The sequence below is a fragment of the Amblyomma mixtum genome, chromosome 4, assembly GCF_055824585.1.
Source record: "Amblyomma mixtum isolate Tamu chromosome 4, ASM5582458v1, whole genome shotgun sequence".
Taxonomy (NCBI): domain Eukaryota; kingdom Metazoa; phylum Arthropoda; class Arachnida; order Ixodida; family Ixodidae; genus Amblyomma; species Amblyomma mixtum.
In genome coordinates, this window is record NC_143015.1 from 107099490 (window position 1) to 107118978 (window position 19489).

The 19489-nt window shown below is 46.9% G+C and overlaps 1 protein-coding gene across 1 annotated transcript; it reads right to left on the reverse strand.

The window, feature by feature from the left end:
- Positions 1-974: 974 nt before the first annotated feature.
- LOC149347739 (uncharacterized) lies at positions 975-13585 on the reverse strand. Its single transcript, XM_089586035.1, has 5 exons — positions 13532-13585; positions 11749-12557; positions 9672-9729; positions 1423-2189; positions 975-1244 (listed from the first exon to the last, which is right to left on the reverse strand). Coding segments are annotated over exons 1-5 (1647 nt in total). The 5' UTR covers positions 13544-13585; the 3' UTR covers positions 975-1243.
- Between the last annotated feature and the right edge of the window lie 5904 nt (positions 13586-19489).

The following is a 19489-nucleotide window of genomic DNA, read 5'->3' on the forward strand; positions in this document are numbered from 1 at the left end:
GCTTTATAGGAACGGCTATCGAATGCTTAACAGCACAGTGATACCGCCACGCTGTTGAGACTGCCCTGTTAAATGCAATCATGGGCGCGACGCAAACAGCGAGGGTGGCCGAGTGTGTAAGACCACTCTCAGATAAAAGTAAGTTTATTGGGGCCTGAGATGCTTTGCTGCACAGGTTTGGCGTACTCCCTCCTCTGCAGCATTGTTCATCACAGTTTCAGTAAGTTTTGAATAGAAAATACTTATAGGTATAGAAGCAATTCATATGTGAAGAGTCAACTTGGCGGAGTTTTCGCCGACAACAGTATGGATAAAGACTATTCAAAAGCTGAGAGAGCGAAAGCACACTATGCGTGAATGTGTGCTAGTAGGCTAATTTGATGATCCGTTTTGCAGGACGCATGTACCTGGGGCAGAAACTCTTTGTATGCTCTCCAGGCGGCGCGGAATTGAAATTACCTAGCGAGCAAAGAAAGTCCGCTCAAACGGACACACATGAACTTCCGGCTTCCATAACATAAGACATAAGACTTCCGGCTTATGGTCCGTTCCTACAAAGAGATGGACCGAACACCCCAAGAACTACGACCTTGAATCCAGACTAACAGACTTAGATGGCAACATTGAACCAGATGCCGCTAACAAAGAGGATCGACGCAATATGACAGAGTTGTACGTTTGGACTCCTAGTACCGTCAAGCTCGTACTGGTTTTCAAACTGGTGCTAGCTTGTCCCCTGGCCTAGAGCTCGACTTGTCTGGGGTGGAATGCCTGGAAGATATCTTTGACCGACAGCTCGAGCAGACCAAAACAGGTTATTTTACCAAGCTCCCCTTGCACAAATAAAATAAAATCATAGTCAGTAAAAAAGTGGAATCACTGGGGAATCATATATAACAGAATATAACGCATTTCTTTTTATTCATTTCTTTTTATTCAAAGTACAGTCTCAACCAAGCTCTTCAAGGTGGCAGTGGAAGTTTTTTTGTGTAGAATTCGATCTTGTTTTCAGCACTGTTTACACTAACAACGTCCAGTCGTGGAACTGAGTCCTTCATCCTTGAACAAGGACTTCGTGCTTCGGTCCATTCTTCTGATTTTGTGTCTACTCCCAAGAGCTTGTTGGAGACGTCTCTGAAGAGGCATAAATTAAAGCTTCTTGGAGCAGTCAACTTTCATCTATCCAATGCGCTGACTTGCAGATAAGATGCTGGTATTAGTGCAGACATGAAGGCACAATTCTTCTGAAAAAGAAAACGAAGCACAAGTGTTTATACAATCGTCAGTACATATGCATCAACTTTTTCGTCAACCCACATGTACCCCAACAAGAAACCGATGGATACCACACAGCGCTGTAATTATGGTCCCAAACATCTACACTTCTGCCTATGAGCAATGATACTGCTTGCAATCACTTACCACCACTTGAGAACTTTTACGACGGTTCCGTAGCCACCACCGAAACCACCGGCACCGCCATATGCACCAGCTCCACCGAACCCACCGGCGCCACCGAGGGCACCGTGGCCACCAGCCCCACCAAGACCGCCGAAGCCGCCGGCGCCACCAAGGCCACCAAGACCACCAAAGCCTCCAGCCCCACCAAATCCACCAGCGCCGCCGAAACCACCGCCGACTGCGACGGTGGGCACAGCGGCAACGCTGGCTACAGCCGGGACAGCGACAGCTACAGGACGGGCCACAACCACGGGACGGGCCACAACCACGGGACGGGCCACGGCGACAACTGGACGAGCGACGGCCACGGCGGGCGCAGCGACGACACCGTATCCGGCACCACCACCGAGGCCGAGACCACCTCCGAAACCACCAGCGCCGCCCAGACCACCACCGAGGCCAAGACCGGCTCCACCGTACAGACCGGACACGCTTCCGGTGCTGACACCATACGAGGTAGAGACGCTTGCGGCCGGTGCAGCTCTGGCCACAGCGGGTGCTGCTACAGCGACTGGGGCTGCAACGACGGCAAGGCCAGCACCACCACCGGCACCACCAGCTCCGGCGCCTGCTCCAGCTCCGTGGCCGTAGCCTCCACCAAATCCGGCGCCGCCACCAGCGCCAAATCCGGCGCCGCCAACAGCACCAAATCCAGTGCCGTAGCCACTGTAGCCACCAATGAAACCGGCCGAAGCGGCGGAGACGAATCCAAGGAGAGTGGCGGCGAGCTGTGAGGCGTGATAGAAACGTAAGGAGGGTGAACTGTCAGAGGGTGACCGACTTCTGTACACGTGTTGTGTAAGGAAAATCTGCGTCTCTCTACGTGTGTAAACTTTTCTGGATTTTTATGGCTCTATAGCATTTAGACACAGGACGCCCATGCAGATTTTAGGTCCTCATCTAGATTTTCCTGCCTAAAGAAGTAGCAATGTTAGCTGTGCCTAACCCCTTCCCCCCATAGAGAGAGCACCTGCTCTTCAGCTCACCTGGCACCATGCCACCTGTGTCGCATGGCCCCAAACGGCATTTTCTCTGCATAGCCCACTGTCCTGTTCGTATGGCTTAGTCTAATGCAGCTCACAATCTTAATCACTTTAATCACCTGCCCATGAAGGTGGGATATTCAGTTTGGGGCGGGCTATTTCATTATTGAGAACCACAACGATACCAGGATCCATGAAAGACTTTTGGAATGGTTTTTGAAACCACCGCTCTTAACTGATAGTGGTCAGTGGTGCCAACATATCCAGAATAACCGGCAACGATACGTGTTTCGGGGTGATAGTGGCTGTAACAGGGTTGATACGTAGCTTTAGTAGCTTAGCTTGCCCCGGTACACCTCTTCGAGAGCAGCCGTTTGTCAGTAATACAGTGGATTGGCCAGGTGTCGAAAAATAGCTGGGACATAATGCCGGTACAAGAAACTCCAAATAGTTACCCAAGTGCTGGGTCTTATATATTTCTTTTTCACATTTTTGTGAACGGAACTCCTTATCGAGACAGGTTTTCTGCATGGCCTTTTTCAAATACGTTGATTAATCCTCATCCGCAGCAGACTAACTACGCCCAATGCAGCAGAAAAGCTTCTCCGATATGATTCCAATTAATCTAGTTCTGTGTCAGCTGCTGCCACCTTGCTGCCACAAAATTCTTGATTTCATCACCCCACCTTCATACCCAAATTCTATTACGGCAATTAGAATATTTTCACCAGCTCTAGAAGTCTCGTCATGGCCAGCCTTCACGTATTAGTTTAGTTTAGTTTATGGGGTTTAACGTCCCAAAGCAACTAAGGCTATGAGAGACGCCGTAGTGGAGGGCTCCGGTAATTTCGACCACCTGGGGATCTTTAACGTGCACTGACATCGCACAGTACACGGGCCTCTACAATTTCTCCTCCAAAAAAATTCGACCGCCGCGGCCGGGATCGAACCCGCGTCTTTCGGGTCAGCAGCCGAGCACCATAACCACTGAGCCACCGCGGCGGCCCTTCACGTATTAAGCTCTGCAGAAGGCTCGGATGCTGACTGATATACGTCTAGTTGGCACGTATATGTACTAACTCGAGCCGAATACCAGTCTGGCCACCCTCGGCTACCACTTCGCTGTTGTACCGAGAGGCTAAAGTCTATGCGGACTGGACCATACTCAGGACGAAGACCTCCGATGGATACTGCCCAGGGCTACCATACTCACCACGGCGTTCATGTCGATGCTGGTTAGTTCCACTGACGTAGTAAAGATCCGAGTAACCAGAGCGGTGTGAGACTCGTCGGTGGATGCGGGCAGTTTATATACTCTAACCCGCAGTGTGCAGGGATGGGCGGCAGTCCTTCAAGGGCTTTAAAAAAAGAAATAGTAGGAGAAGCAGCCAATGATAGCGGAGGACGTCGCTTCGGAAGCGAGCCATAGGATAAGGTGGAAAGGAGAATGGTGTACGCGTGAAACTTACACACCGTTCAGTCAGTGACCGCTTCGAACGAAGCTCACGGGAAATCCCCTCTCGAGTCCTCTCCCTGGTGGCGTCCCGGGTGGCTTCTAGTTTCTCCTCCCCCAGCTTTTAGTAGGGCGGGCCGAAGCGTCCGTCAGGGTCCCGGATCAAAAACAAACAAGTAAAACTTAGTACGCAGTAAAAAACACGGCACCACGTCCTCCGCATCGCTTAACCCGATGTAACCAGAGGCGCCGCCCTCCGACTCGCATTCCTCTCACTCTTAACTTGACCGTCCGAGGGGGGGTCTCGGACCGTCCTCAATCCCTGGCACCGCCAACAAGAGCAACACCCAAGGTTGAGGAGTTGAATCGCTGCCAGACCAGGACGGGACCCACAGAACGTGATGAGCGCTCTGGAAGCGTAACCGCGGCGGCAGCCCAAATTCACTTTGTGTGCGAGCGCTGGTTTAACCGGCGGCTCGGTTTCGTTATGCTGGTCTCGTCTTATCTCGGCCGCCGCGCCTGCGTGTCGGGTTGATGGAGCCCCTCGCGAACCTCTCTGCCGTGTTATCTCGCTTTCGATCGTAATTGCAGATACTGAACTGTTCTTTAACTATCGACGCGGGTACCGGACCGGAAGAGGCTTCGGCTCTTCGCAGGCGGCTTTAGATAATTCCCATACTGGAGCGAATCATGTTCTGTCCCTGCATGCCGCCGGTCTTAATGTTCCTTTTTTTTTGCTTTGTGAATACTGTTCGGAGATCTCTCCAGCGTATAATGTTCTATGAAAGACTCGGGAAGAATTCGTTTTAATTTTTGAGGTTTCCGGTGTTGCAACCGTCCGTGGAGATCAGCAGTATGTTTGCGATCAGCAATGAAGGCGTCACCTATGAGATTAAAAATGACTTCCCACACTGGTAACACCACTCGACATAATTTAAATAACGATATGAAGAGATATTTTCGGCGTTTTAGATGTCCACCTACCGACAAAGACTGCCAGTGTGTTACCCATTCATCGATTTCTCTTCAGTACCGATCTGCAGTTACCGCATGCCAATGGAGCTGAGATCACTTCTGTAGGGAGTTTTATTATTTAGATGTGTTCTGAAGCTGAGTGCAGTCTTCATTAAGGATGTTCTGCTGCACACAAGATCTTCATTTTCCACAAAACAATATTTGAGAAAAAAAACAAGCATTCATCTTATGCTTCGTTAGTGGTCGGTAGTAATAGGTCGCTGATTTGACGTATGCCAAATATGTAAGCATAAAAAAATAATATTAAACTCTTCTTGAAACTTAGAGTATTTGGCCGAAATGACTCATCTTAAAAGCCGTTAGTGGTCGATAATAATAGGCCGCTAAGTTGACTTATGCGAAATATGTAAGCATCAAAAAATAATATGAAACTCATCTTGAAATTGTAGTGAGAGTATTTGACCGAAATGACTCATCTTAGAAGCCGTTAGTGGTCGATAGTAATAGGTCTCTGAGTTGACGTATGCCATGTATGTAAGCATCAAAACATAATATTAAAGTCATCTTGAAACTTTAGTGAGAGTACTTGACCGAAATGTTTTAAGAAAATGTTTTTCAAGTGGGATTAAAACTTTCCACATGAGTCATTAGGGAATGCGGTTGCCGACGCGTGATTCCAGAAGGTTCTTTCGTCCTCGCCTGAGTGAGCTCATGCAAATGAACGAAAACGAACGCCCAAGGACCCTGAAAGTTGCTCACGATGCTCAGTTTAGTCAGCGACGCAAGAAGATTGATTAAGTGTAATGACGGCCCCCGGTGCAACTAAATAGCACCACCTTCAGGCACAAGGACACCACCAGCCACGAAAACTTCGGAAGCTAACATTAAGCGTCGCCTTTGTCATTACGGTGCCTCTTAATCGTGCAGCTGGCCCGCATGGTGGGACACGAGAGGAAGATTAACGCTTTTCACTGCTCCAAATTTTCCTCTCTCAGTACAAGGTTGTGGTATGTTCACCAACGAAATCAGACTTGCACTGTGTCGCTAGAAACATGTGAAGACAGTTTAACGCTGGCTTAGACAAGTAAAACTTTTCGGTTTTCGGTGAGGCTATTGCGAGAGGGGTGTCAGTGGTGGGGACACGAAAGAACAGCACACATGAAAGCATCATCATGGAGGACAGTTGGGCTAGTTGGTGTGAATTCGTTAGTGACTGCGACATTGCAACTAGCGTGGAAAGCACAAGGACAGCGACAAAAGGAACCGACGGGACAGCACTAGCGGGCTGTCCCGTCGGTTCCTTTTGTCGCGGTCCTTGTGCTTTCCACGCTAGTTGCAATGTCGCAGTCACTAACATGAAAGCATGCGTCAAAGCCGCGCACAAAAAACAGCACAGCGCCAAAACAGCCCGTGCCAAAATAGCTCGTCGGACAAAACGGTCCAGAAACAAAACAGCACAGCGAAAAAACCAGCACAACGAAAGAAGGCCACACGGAAAAAACAGCACGACGACAAAACACCACATCGGAGTACAGTGCTGCGCTATTTTGACGCGTGCTGTTTTTATCCTGTGCTGTTTTGTCGCTGTGATGTTTTTTGCGCGCCGTTGTGACATGTGCTGTTTTTTCGCATCTCGATCAAGTCTGCCGGACATTTAATTGTTCCCAACGAGAATGGTAGTCTTCCAGCGGGACACGCCACGTTTTGTCTCTTCCATTTCTAAATAACAAGTGCCCTCCAGCAGTGTTTATCAGATTACCACCAGTGTGACGGCCGCCTCCGTTACTTCACAGAATACGTTTCACTGAAACGTTTTGTTAATGTTAAATATTACCAAGCAACCGATATTTTGCTTCCTATAAGCATCTTATCCTATAAAGTTCAAACTAAGGTTTTTAATCGTAACTGCGGGATAATATTGTGAATATATTTCGAGCATTAAGCTCAGAAACTTTTTGCACTGTTGGTACAGTAATGTTCGTCTTCAGTTAATAGAACTGCGCTGCAAGTCTGAACACCCGCCACAGTTTTCGTACATAGCAGTAAAACTTCATGATAAAACTTTGCTCACTCAGCTTAACCATTTGTAAGAAACCCTTCATGACTGGCTATAAAAACATGAGCCCATTGCATCTCTATTTCAAGCTAAGGGTTTGGTAGCATGCTTTAGCTTCACTGTACTGTGGTGCGCTGTTGTTTCTCTTTCCCACGCTGTTTCTTCCTCCTTGCACAGCGTGGATTGAAACTGTGTGCTCTCACAGAGAACGCGTCTGGCCCTGTATGATTCCTTAAGCGGTATAGCTTAACTTGCACGTGTGTTGTTTAAACGCGTAAGTGGAGTTTGGAAACGATTACTTCAACATTTATTTTCAGTTTTTCATACACGCTTGAAAGAAAAAAACATCAAGAACAATATACAAACGTTCGACTAAAGCAATAAGAATAACACAGTTCTAGCATTTTGGTGTTATTTGCAAAGAACGCGATGCTGAACTTGTAGGTATTTACAGCTGAATAGGTTGCGATTTACCTTCCCTTAGTCTTGACGTGCATGTTCGTCCAGCTATGCGGTAAAACACGTCCAATGTCCACCTCGTTTTGCAGGCGCCCCCTTAGCTATTTTTGTCGCGTTACGATCATCGTGCTAGCCTTCTCACTTCCATTGTACTCGACGTACAGGTATACGCCACCTGGTCACGCTGTTATTTTTCAGCCGCCGCTAAACGCAGCCCGGTGCATCCAACAGCGTTGGCGCATTTCCTTCGCCCACAAACCACGTGCTTTAGCTCTCATGCATCGGCGACAAATACCTGCGAAGAAATTGCCGCTTTTCTCGCAGAGCAGGCGCCGAAGGAAGCAGACGCAGCGCCACTGTGCGTGTTGAAAATGCTATACATGTTTCTTAAGGCCTCTGTTTTATCTTCGAGAGAGAAGGGTCTGAGTTTCCAAAAAAAAACGCATTGATGGTGGGCTTTATTTTCTTGCCCATGTTTGTATGTGCATTGAATGCATATTGTTCTTTTTTATTTGTCTGAAGAACGGTTGTTGTTCAACTGGTTGTTTTATTCACTGTCACACTGTAATGAGTGATTATTGCTGTACCCTTGCTTTTGCTGCAAGGGTAGTGTAGCTTCGGGAGGATAACCATGGCGCATCGTTCCTCCATTTTGCATCGCCACCATGACTATGATGTCTAGTATTGTCAGGGCTCGAATAAACTGAGTCAAATTTTTAAAAAAACCTGCCACACATCGGGAAAATAAAGGTGGAGCGTATTCAAAGATACACAGCCCACAGACGCTGTGGCTCGCATGAGAGACGAGCTTTCGCCCTTGCGCCACTAAAGCTCAGGAAGCCCAGAGCCCTTCTACACGGCTTGGGCTGCATGTTTATGACAAAAGCTGTACCTATTTTCGCCAGTGCCTCCCGTGCCAAAATAAACACTTATTGCAGTCCGCTTTTGTTATCCTGACCCCAGTTCATGGTGTTAGAAACACGTGTATGGGAGAAGTACCATAGCATAATAGCATAAAAGCTTTTCATGCGTTGCGCCGTAACTTTACTGACGGAAGCTTTTTAAGGGTCGGTTATAAATAGGTGTTATCAGATTAAGTAGTTATCAAAGACAGCAAGCACATGCTTCTGGAGTAGAATATGAAGACTGTTGAAATTGCCAATTAGGCAGCACTCGCTTTCGCCGAAAGCGTTGTCACTTGTTCTTACATGCTGATTCACAGCGACTGCAGCGCCACCACCTCCAATGGCTGAGTCGAATAAACACTGATCGCTCTCTGTACTAGTGAGAGAGTGAAGAAATTAAGCGTAGTTTTCGAAGCCATATTAGCTGAAAATTTTTAAAGAGTTGCCCAGAGATAAGCTTGACATGTAGTAATCATTTAAAGCTGAACATTGCAGCAAAGTATGCTTCCGTAACTTAGTGTAATATATTTTCTGAACACTGTACACCTCGCGACCGGAATTTTGCCGAATTCTGCTTAGCTCGAGAAGCGAAACTGTGCTATTTTTTCATGTTATTCGCATAACAAGTCATTGCGTATGGCACAGAAGAGGGGAACAAGGCATGTTAGCCTTAAGTAAACTGAGCACACTATTGTAAGCACAGTGCAATTAAAATGACGCACAGAAATGTGCGAGGGGATCGCTACGTATGAAGAAACAACTTCATACTAGGTCGAAAAAAAGTAAATTTTAAAATGTCAGTGAACCACGGCAAGGAAAAAGGTACAAGATGATACACAAGTACAAAACCCTTAATACAAACAAAAAATTTAGTTCGTTTTTATATCAGATTAAGACAAAAACACTGAATTTAGCATCCCAGAGTTATTAATAGTAAGCGATAAGAATAAGAAAACTTGGCACGCCCTGCTACAAGTTCCCGGGCGCACTTGCACTGAGTTTCAGGCTTTTTTTTTTCACCTTCGCGGCTTTCTATGGTCAGAGAGAAGTGTAAAATTTTCAGGTGGGGAATGTAGTAGCACGAAATGTGCGTTGTAGGGCCCAAGATGAATTTTCCCAGTTTGTCTTTTCAAGTTGCAAACTGTGCTTTGTAAGTTTCACACTAACGTAGAAACTGATTTGCTCCCTGGACTTGCTCAGCAGTGTTTCAAGTAGACGTAATCAAGCGTTTCTGCCATTCAAATGATAAAGTGTATTTTTAGTAATGAATTCATAAATTGCATTATCTGGTGTTTTCGTAAATATCTCATGCTTCAGATCATAGATTCCTTATTTCGAATGTGTTATCATTCGTTAGTATGTAGTAAAAGGCGTCATACATCAATCTTGCTCTCAAAGCAAGCTAAACCCATAGTCCAGTAGAAGTCGTGAGGAGCGCTGGATCCAGAGTAGTCCAGGGAATGCTACACAGGGACAACATTAACGGTTGTAAACTCGCTCCTCGTCGCTGTCTCTGTTCATTAATATGTGTCTATACGGTCTATACGGCCAATATATGCAGCTCGGTTTACATCATACCTGCTCAGGGCCTTTTTCAGCAAAGTTGTATCGTTATCATCATCCATGCTTTGCCCACTGCAAAACAATACACTCTCCAATTTATTTCCTGTCAGCACGCTCCTCCGCACTTAATCTACTTCCCCGACCCTTCCGCCTACTGCTACGTCTGTTTCCTTAGTATGCACTCTGTTACATTAGGCACTGCTGTTGAAAGTGAGATAGGAGACGTCCCCATGTCACATACTGTGCTATGACCACACAGCTACGCCCCTGCCAAATGAGCTACGGCTCTATCTGCTTAGCTATGCCTCTAGCAGCTGAGCTGCGGCTCTACCATTTGAGCACGCAACATCCGCAGGCCGTGGGCTAGAATCACACGGCCTCCATGGGGCTCTCTTTTCTTTCTGTGAAGCTATTTTTTACCTAGACGACTGCGCAACTAATTTCTCACCCTAGCCAATACCACCCCAATGAAAAGTTACATTTCTCTATGCTTTACCATTGTTTCGCTCACTGTTAGTTTCTTTCGCTTGTATACCCGTGAATGACTAACAAGGCCTGCAGCAGCCTATGCGAATGGCTGTTTGGAGACTTGTGCACGCATCAATCGCAAGGGGTATTGATTACATATCAATGTGCTTTTTTGAGACCATCACATGTGAGTGTGCAATCCAGCCGACGGTCATTTTGAGGAAGAGCTTCGGACATAGCAGTTCCGATGTAAACAGGAGCACATGAGCAAATGACACAGCATGGAGGAGCGCGTGACGCTGTTATAACGAAACGCAGTGGTTTTTTATTGAGCAACAAACTTCTCAACTTAACTCGTCTCACAGCTAACGAAACCAGCTGCCGTTTTCTTTCGAACCCTGTCTTTGGACCCTGCGAAAGTGCAACTAGGCAACCTATGGAAAACATTTATTCATGTGGTAAGCTTGTTGAGAGTATTGTAGATCAAAATAAATTACAAATATTTTTAGCCGAGCAAGATAGTGTGAACTGAGCACTTTGACTTGAAGATGTGATGAATCCGAGCGTAGTACGAGGCCTCCATGTTCTGGAAGAAAGAAAAAGATCTTGCTTAGGAAACATAGCAAAGCGTAGCTTACACAGTACCGATGTAATGTAGAAAACAAAGAAGAAAGGTTCACGAATGGTTTCCTTCAACTATGATATCAGGTCTTCTTCTTTGTGTAAATCCTGACGTCTCGTTAAGCGAGAGAACAGCTTTCGCTGTTAGGCTGTGAGCAAAATGTTTGTTCTCAGAGGTTTTACAAAGCAACCTGTTATTCGGCCAGCTACGTATCATCGGGCCAAACACGAACTCAGAGGCGAAGTGCACAGCAAATTGCGATCTTTAACAGGCAGATGACATGTTACTATTTCCAAGACGATAAAAATTTCACAACGGCATTGCACAGAAGAACAAGAAAAACCAAAACTTCAACAACACAATTCCAGATAAATGTTATGCCACCTTTCATGCTGTACTGTGCAGATGATACACAACTTTGGGCATAAGTTGCGTCGGGCACTTTTCTGACAAACTCAGCAATTGCAGTTGAAATGCCGCTCTGAGTAGAGCACCACCCGTGCTCTACTGAACTCATTCGTTATTTTTAAAAATGTTCTTTGTCTCATATTCAAAAATTACCCCTTTAGTTTAAAAAGTTGACGTTACAGTTGTTGCAAGCCTTTTTGGTTCGCCTGAAAAGTTCGGTGGAAGATCCGCTAATGAAGGAGAATGCACGAGTACATGCGATGAAAAGGGGGCGACTAGCAACAAAAACGAAATTTGGCATCAAATTCCTTTCCCAGTCCTACACTGCATCCGTGCGCGGTCTTTTGTATAAGTAATAACGACATCTTCCGGCCTCCGCCATTGTACAAGCTTACCACCACTTAGCTCCGTAGCCGTACGTCACGCCGAGCTTGCCAAGACCACCGTATCCGAGGCCATGTCCGAGACCATAGCCGAGACCATAGCCGAGACCATAGCCACCTCCGACAGCACCCAGGCCACCTCCATAACCACCACCGATACCACCAAGGCCGCCAAAGCCACCAAGACCGCCGACGGCGATGGCCGGACCAGCAGCGACGGTAGCGACAGCCGGAGTAGCTACAGCCACAGGACGGGCCACAGCAACAGCCGGAGCTGCGACGGCTACGGGCCGAGCTACAGCCACAGCTGGAGCTGCGACGGCCACGGGACGAGCTATAGCCACGGCTGGAGCTGCAACGGCTACGGGCCGCGCCACAGCAACGGTCACAGGACGAGCGACGGCCACGGCGGGAGCAGCGACGACACCAACGCCACCTCCGAGACCACCGAGACCAGCACCGAAGCCACCGAGGCCGCCCCCGTAAACCAGACCAGCGCCACCATAGCCAAGACCAGCGCCACCGTATCCGAGACCTGCGCCACCGTGTCCGGCTCCGCCATACAGAGTGGTCACGGATGTGGTGGTGCTGCCGTAAGAGGTGCTGGCGCGTGCTGGGACGGCGACGGTCCTAGCGATAGCGGGGGCGGCGACAGCGACAGGTGCAGCGGCTACGGTGAGTCCGGCACCGTAGCCAGCTCCGTAGCCAGCGCCGAGCCCAGCGCCGTAGCCGGCGCCGAGGCCACCAGCGCCGTAGCCGCTGTAGCCGCCGAGGAAGCCGGCGGAAGCAGTGGACACGAGCCCAAGAAGAACTGCGGCGAGCTGTGCGGAACGAGATGGCAAAGCGCGGATAACGAGTTGCTCGGCGTGAAGCCAATCGCGCTTTACAGAGGGCTCCATTACCACAGCACAACATTGCTTAGCCAGTGGTCATCGAAGTTAGGCCTTAACTGTAGCTTGTGAGCCGCAAAGCTAAGCAGTTTTCATGATGTATAGTCAGTTTAAGTGCACTTTCTGAAGTTTCAGACCCTTCAGGAAACGAAGTTCCGATATTTATTTTCATGAAAAAAAAAAGAAAAATCGAGCGTAGACTATCACGTTCGGTCGTACTATAATATCAGGTTACCCACCCGCCGCAGTGGCTACGTGGCGCTGCAGCTCTGCTAGTGAGCGCAAGGTCGGGAGCTCGATTCCTGGCACCGGTGGCCACATTGTGATGGAGTGGAAACGCAAGCGGTTCGTATGCTGATGTTTTCGTGCTCACTAAGCTACCCCGTGTTAAATTAATCCGGAAGCACCTGCACTACACTCCACATAAGGACCAGTCCAGAATTGGCAGGCACAAATTCTTTGCTAAAACTCGGGTCACCTAAGAAGCGGATGCATAATCTCAGTGGAGAGCACACGCGGAAATCAAAACGCTCGAAGACTCCTCCAATGAGAGAAACACAGATTTTTGCTGGTGGCATTATTCGCTGTAGGATCTGGGAGCGTTTATTTCTCTTTTTCTCGGCTTTCTTCTCGTTCCTTCCGGAGTTAGAGTTTAAAATTTTAGAGACGTACTCCTCACAGTGTTAAATTGCTGTTCATTAAGAATTATTATTTAAAAAACACCACCTAATTTCGCTACTTGCACCTAATTTCGTGACTTGCGACCATTTATAGGCTTAGTTGCACTACTGGAAGTTGGTTGGGTCATTGTCAAACACGCTTCCCCGTATATTGTTTAAAAGATCTTTCGTCGGACATCTCTTTGCATCGTAGGGAACGAAATGGCGCCCAGTCCATATACTCACGACGGGATTCATGGCGAGGCCGTTTGGTATCTCTGCTGCGGCGAAGAAAGATCCGAGGCGGTGTGTGACCACTCAATGTCGATGCCCGCCTCTTTTATAGTCGAAAGCGTAGTGCTGCAACAGTAGCGGCAGCTCGTGAGAAAGCAAAATAAAGAAGCAAATACGCCAACGGTAGCCAATGGTCGCTGCGGATATCTCCAAGGAAAACGTTCAGAGGAGAAAGGAGGAGGATGAAGCGAATGGCAAACTATCCAACGACCTGCGCCCCAGCAGAGAATGCTCGGAAGCGCGTCTCCTACCGGGGAAGCCCCGACTCGGAGGCCTCCTCGCGTCTTCCGCGGTGCCTCTCCTCCAGTAGGGGCGGGCCGGGACGTCCGCTTGGCTCGTTCAAAGAGCAAGCGAGTTTCAAACGACACACGCTGGGATGAAGCCACTGCTTCGCCCTCGCTCATCGCTCTTAAGCCGATGTAACCACGACTACAAGCTGGCACCGCCCTCTACCTCACTCTCGTCACCCTCACCCTCGGAGGGGATCGTCCGAGAGAGGCGCAGGGTCCGTCCTGAATCTCATGCTCACCAGTTCATTCCAAGGTTGCTGCAGTGAATCGCTGCCAAGCAGGAGAGCCGCTGCTGCACGCTGCGGGATGTGCGTGCAAGAGCGCTTGCTTTGTGGCCGCGCGATTAGTATACAGCGGAACGACGACGTGGCTCTTATCTTGGCGCGCCCTGTGTTATCTGGGCGTGAATGGCTTACGCCCACCAGCCCGCTTGTAAAGCCGGAAAAGGTTTCAAGACAGTGGTACGTAAACTTGTACTCTTGACTTTAATTGCTCTCAGTTTTAAGTATGCGCCTGGTGCATGCCACGGACTTAAAAGGGAGCGGAAGGATTTACTTCAGTGGTTATTTGAGTTTAGATGCGTTTTTGATTTTTTGGTACGCTTGTAGCATGCTTTCAGTTGCGCTTTCGCAACGTCTGTTGTGTTAGCTGTGATACTGAGTGGATTTTTGCATACCAAAAATACACGCAGATCATGGGAAAGCGTGCAGATAAGTTTCAACCAGCTTAGATAGCTTAGATTTCCTCACATACATCAAAATTTTCTTAATGACGTACCTTTTCGCACTTTGCCTTCCCACCCCTTCACTAATAGCGCAGTCCAGAGGTCCACCTGAAGTGAGGTGGTCACTGAACCTTTCCTCTTTTCACCATTTTATCTAACCTAACTGAACCTAACCTTCGTTTCCCTTCGATCAGAATGTAGCCGGATATTATAAACCCAAACTGGAGCTCAGCAGGAAGGTCGTATTAAGTTATCAGTCTACGATCTCCTCACATCGCCTGTATCAACGTTCCTTTGAGAGGTTTTTTATGGTTACAATCTTTATATGATAAGCAATACTAAGAACTGACGTGTTCAAGCCACGCTGTGTTTGTGTGTATATAATATATAATCTTGATTCTAATTTTGTTCCAAGACATTAAACTTATACAATGCTGAATTTACCAACGTCATCCTTATCGCAACCCGTTGAAATTGATTAAGCTTCGAGGCAATGGGTTAGAATTCAAATGCATTAATATTTTATGAGAACTCTCTCGATCACTCTACGATCACTCTACGATCACTCTCTCTTTTCGGGCAGTTCACATATGCCCTGAGAGTCCATACCATCACCAGATGAAGCGTTTACGTCAGCAAGGCCTACCGTCAACTTTCTGTTGTGTTTTTATGCGCGGTGGGTGTTTCTTTTTGTAACTGTATCGCTGAGCGTCTGCAGCGACAACAGGCAATTCCAATTAATTACGCGCGGTTCTTATTCATTAGTGAGTATTCACCGAGAGACCAGTTTACGCTTTCAGTGCGGCCGTAGAAGCAATGAGTTATATCTTGGGTCAGAAATGTTGCATTCGATTCCTCATGTTGCAGGAATCCTGGGCAGCGGTCGAGGCCTACCTTCTATATTTCTTCACTTTAAAGCTTTCTACAGTGAAGCACAAATATTGATCATCATCATCATCAGCCAGACTACACCCACTGCAGGGCAAATGCCTCTCCCCTAACTTTAACCCTGTCCTGTGCCAATTGCGGCCACGGTATCCCTGCGAACTTCATAATCTCATCTGCCAACCTAACTTTCTGCTGCCCCCTGCTACGCTTGCCTTCTCTCGGAATCCACTCCGTTACCCTTAAGGACCAGCGGTTATCTTGCTTTCGCATTACATGACACCCCCCCCAAGCCCATTTCTTCCTCTCGATTTCGACTACAGATTTCATTAACCCGCGTTTGTTCCCTTACCCACTCTGCCCGCTTCAGGTGTCTTAGCGTTACACCTATGATTTTTCTTTCCATAGCTCGCTGCGTTGTCCTAAACTTAAGCTGAACCCTTTTCGTTAGCCTCTACGTTTTTAAATCTTGGATAGGCATTTTAAAAATTCAGAATTTCAGTCACCAAGATTGGAAGCCCTGTTTTGTGAGGAACGAAAAAAGAAAAGGTTAGAATACGCACATGAGTTTATTCGCAGCCAGAAGGATAGCCGGATAGCTTATCTTATCAGTGTCCAATAATTAAAGTTTACAGTGACCACCTAGATTAATATACTGTTCTGCATTGTTTTACCTCAGTGCATTGTTTCTGAGTGAATATCCCACAGTGCAGTTTGTTTCAACGAAGAGGAATAACTTCCCATTGTTCTAGTTTCCGCATGTTCGCTCCACTCTTTCTTCCTTCCATTGTACGGATTTTGAAGCTAAAGTTTTAAACACTATTCTTAGGTTTAAGTTGCCCTCGCAGTTGCAGCGAAATCCTTAATTGGCCAGGTCACCCCACTGCCCACGTGGAGCGTCCAAGCGAGCTTTGTCCATTCAAAGAGAGAGAGAAAGGAATTTTAATGAGGGAAAGGTGGAGAGGTCGGCCGGTGGTAACATGGCCCTGGCCTGCTACTCCACAGTGTCCATTCACTTACACGGACAGAGTGCTTATAAACGCGCTGAACAGTGTCACCGCCTTTCTACTCTCGATAGAACACAAAGAGTTGGTGTTCGATGGCCCAAGTAAAGCGCTTATGGAAGTCGACAGTGGCTAAATGAACTTCCGCATAGGTCACTTGGTGCATGTATGGCCGCTGGTGTGGTCACCAGAGCGGATAGATGCCGGGAACAGTTGAGGAGTCATTTTTAAGACCACCTGAGTTTTAGAACGAACGTTTCTTAAATCGTTTTCCTCAATTCACTGAGTAAACAACCTTTAACTGTGCCGCCCTAAGACAGGGCCGTAGAATCAAAGCACTTAAGAGCTAAACATGTTAGCAAAAAGAAAACAGTTTCGAAACTTTGCAATGTGAGATGTGTGTGGTAGTGGCTGTTGAAACCTCAACCATAAAACCATAATCTTGATATTCTAGGAAGAACTCAATGGATACTTTGATTTAAACGGAGGTAGATTTAGCTGCAGTTGCCCAGAATTGGTGCCAGTGACACCAGTTCTCAGACATGCGTGCTGCAAGAATGGCAACTTAGGATAGTTGATTAGTCATTTAAAAGTGAACAGCCCAGCACCGAAGACAGGAGACCAGTGAAACACGCAATGGGCGCTGACTAGGTTGTTGCAATTCAATGGTCATTTTAGTGCGATAACATCATGGGGAAAAAAATGTGCTGTCGGCCAGAAAGTTCAGTGATTGGCTGGAGCAAAGTGGCGTCTCCAGACCGGATATGACGTCACATCCGGTAAAGGCATCAACAGCTTCGAATGCTATCGTGTTGCCAACACATAATAGAACAGGTGCTGCTGTAAATTTTACAAAATTCTGAATTTCGCTCGTCTCTCGACTTCGTTCCTGGGTTGCTTGGCCTCGAACACACATGCACGCCTTTCGAAATCCTGTGACATGTTCCAGTGAGTGCACCTGCAACGATGAATTGAATTATAGATCACACCTCGCAAGTTCCTCGGTTCAAAACACTGCAGTCAGGCACGTTGCTCGAGGTTTCATAGCCTGTTTATTATTCCGTGCGACACCATTCGAACCAGTGTGTTTGTGCATTGTTCATGTCGTAATCTAGCTTATTCCGCCTTCTTGTATTCTCTAATAAGTAAGTTGTATCTTTACGAGCCAAAGACACCGACTAAACGCTGTTGGTCTGTTGAAAAGACCCTATAGCAACTGTAACTTCCCCTTTATTTTTATTCTCACCACTTACGTTTAAAGTTGTTCCCGTTCTTTCCTAAGTGCAACAGTGATGATGTACCAGACAAAAACAAGTTCATGGAGGAACATATGTTAGGTTAGGCAATAAAAAAGAAATGAAAATAAAGCACAGTGTGAAGCAATTATATTGTAAGTGGTTGTGGGAAGCAGGTCACGAAGCATTTCAGTCCTGACAAGAAGCTAGGCTGGGCCGTGTTGTACATGTGCATCACGTACGTACGACGCATTGAGTGGTTGCGATGTATTTTTCTATCTCTATTCTCACTGGCTATGCAGTCCCCGTGCACTCATATTTTTATTTTGAAGTATTCTCCAAATATATGCACTGAAATAAGTTAGAATTAAGAATTGAACGTACAAGTGACGAATTATTGGTAAATAAAAAACAACGAAAACCTTTTCCTTCTTGCTGGCACTGCGGACGCTCAAATTATTAGCCTAATCGCAAACTATCAAGAAAATTATTCCGCAGCAAAATGAAGGGGGAAAGAGAAGGAAACACGTGTGCATAAGGTGTGAGGGAGAGAAATAGAAGGAGAGAAAGAGAAGAAGAGGGAGGTTTATTTACAAGTCAAGAGAGGTTGACCTCAGTGATGGTCCTCTGGGCCGATTTTTTGCGAAACATGTATCAACTAAGCCACTAGAGTACAAAAACCCAGGGAAACGCTCGGCTAGCTTCGCACTCAGGGCCTTCAGTGATATTTTCAACACACTGCGACACAGGACAGATTGTTCTAGCGCCTCCCTTTCTCCCTAGTTATATCCTTGTTCTTACAAGTTTAGACATTCGGTTTAACACTGTGACCAACTACTGCGTCTCAGTCACCACAGATGAGACTCCACAGCTCTACCGCTTATGTTAGAATCATCATCATCAGCCTGACTACGCCCACTGCAGGGCAAAGGACTCTCCCATGTTTCTCCAATTAACCCTGTCCTTTGCCAGTTGCGGCCGCCATACCCCCGCAAACTTCTTAATCTCATCCGCCCACCTAACTTTCTGCCGCCCCCTGCTACGTACGCTTGCCTTCTCTTGGAATCCACTCCGTTACCCTCAATGACCAGCGGTTATCTTGCCTTCGCATTACATTCCCTGCCCAAGCCCATTTTTTTTCCTCGTGATTTCAACTAGAATGTCATTAACCCGCGTTTGTTCCCTCACCCACTCTGCCCGCTTCCGATCTCTTAACGTTACGCCTATCTTTCTTCTTTCCGTAGCTCGCTGCGTTGTCCTTAACTTAAGCTCAACCCTCTTCGTTAGCCTCCACTTTCTGCCCCATAAGTGAGTACGTTAGAATATAGCCCTTAAAACGATACATTTTTTCGGTCACGTATGCGCTAAAATAACGTGCGATGAATTATTTTTTCCACTTTTTTTTTTCACTCCAAACACATGATAGGATATCTAGTAGAAATTATGAAGTGATTTTTTGGGTTTCGTTTTATATTTAGTTTTATAGTTTATTATCTCAAAAATCTAAGAACATGTCTACTGCTTACAATCACGTGGTTGTTAAACGTTAAAAAAATGCAATGTAGTCAAGATATATACTAAGAAAACTGGTTATTTTTCAAGAAGTAAAAACAAAACAGCAGAAATTCTACCTCAGCACCAACTTTCATTGGCACCACTAACAAACCAAGAGCCTCTGAGTCAGTCACTAAGGAATGAGGTTTATCAGAGTGAGTCACAAGCCTTGCTTCATTCTCGGCAGTGCCCTTCACTCTGCATCTGCGTTCACTCAA

What these genes read in the sequence shown, in the direction of transcription:
- LOC149347739 (XM_089586035.1), bottom strand. An exon ending in GGCTACGGAGCTAAGTGGTG is followed by an intron (nt 9,730 to 11,748) that starts GTAAGCTTGTAC and finishes CTCTGGATCCAG; the next exon opens with CGCTCCTCACGACTTCTACT. An exon ending in GCTTTGAGAGCAAGATTGAT is followed by an intron (nt 2,190 to 9,671) that starts GTATGACGCCTT and finishes CACGCCTCACAG; the next exon opens with CTCGCCGCCACTCTCCTTGG.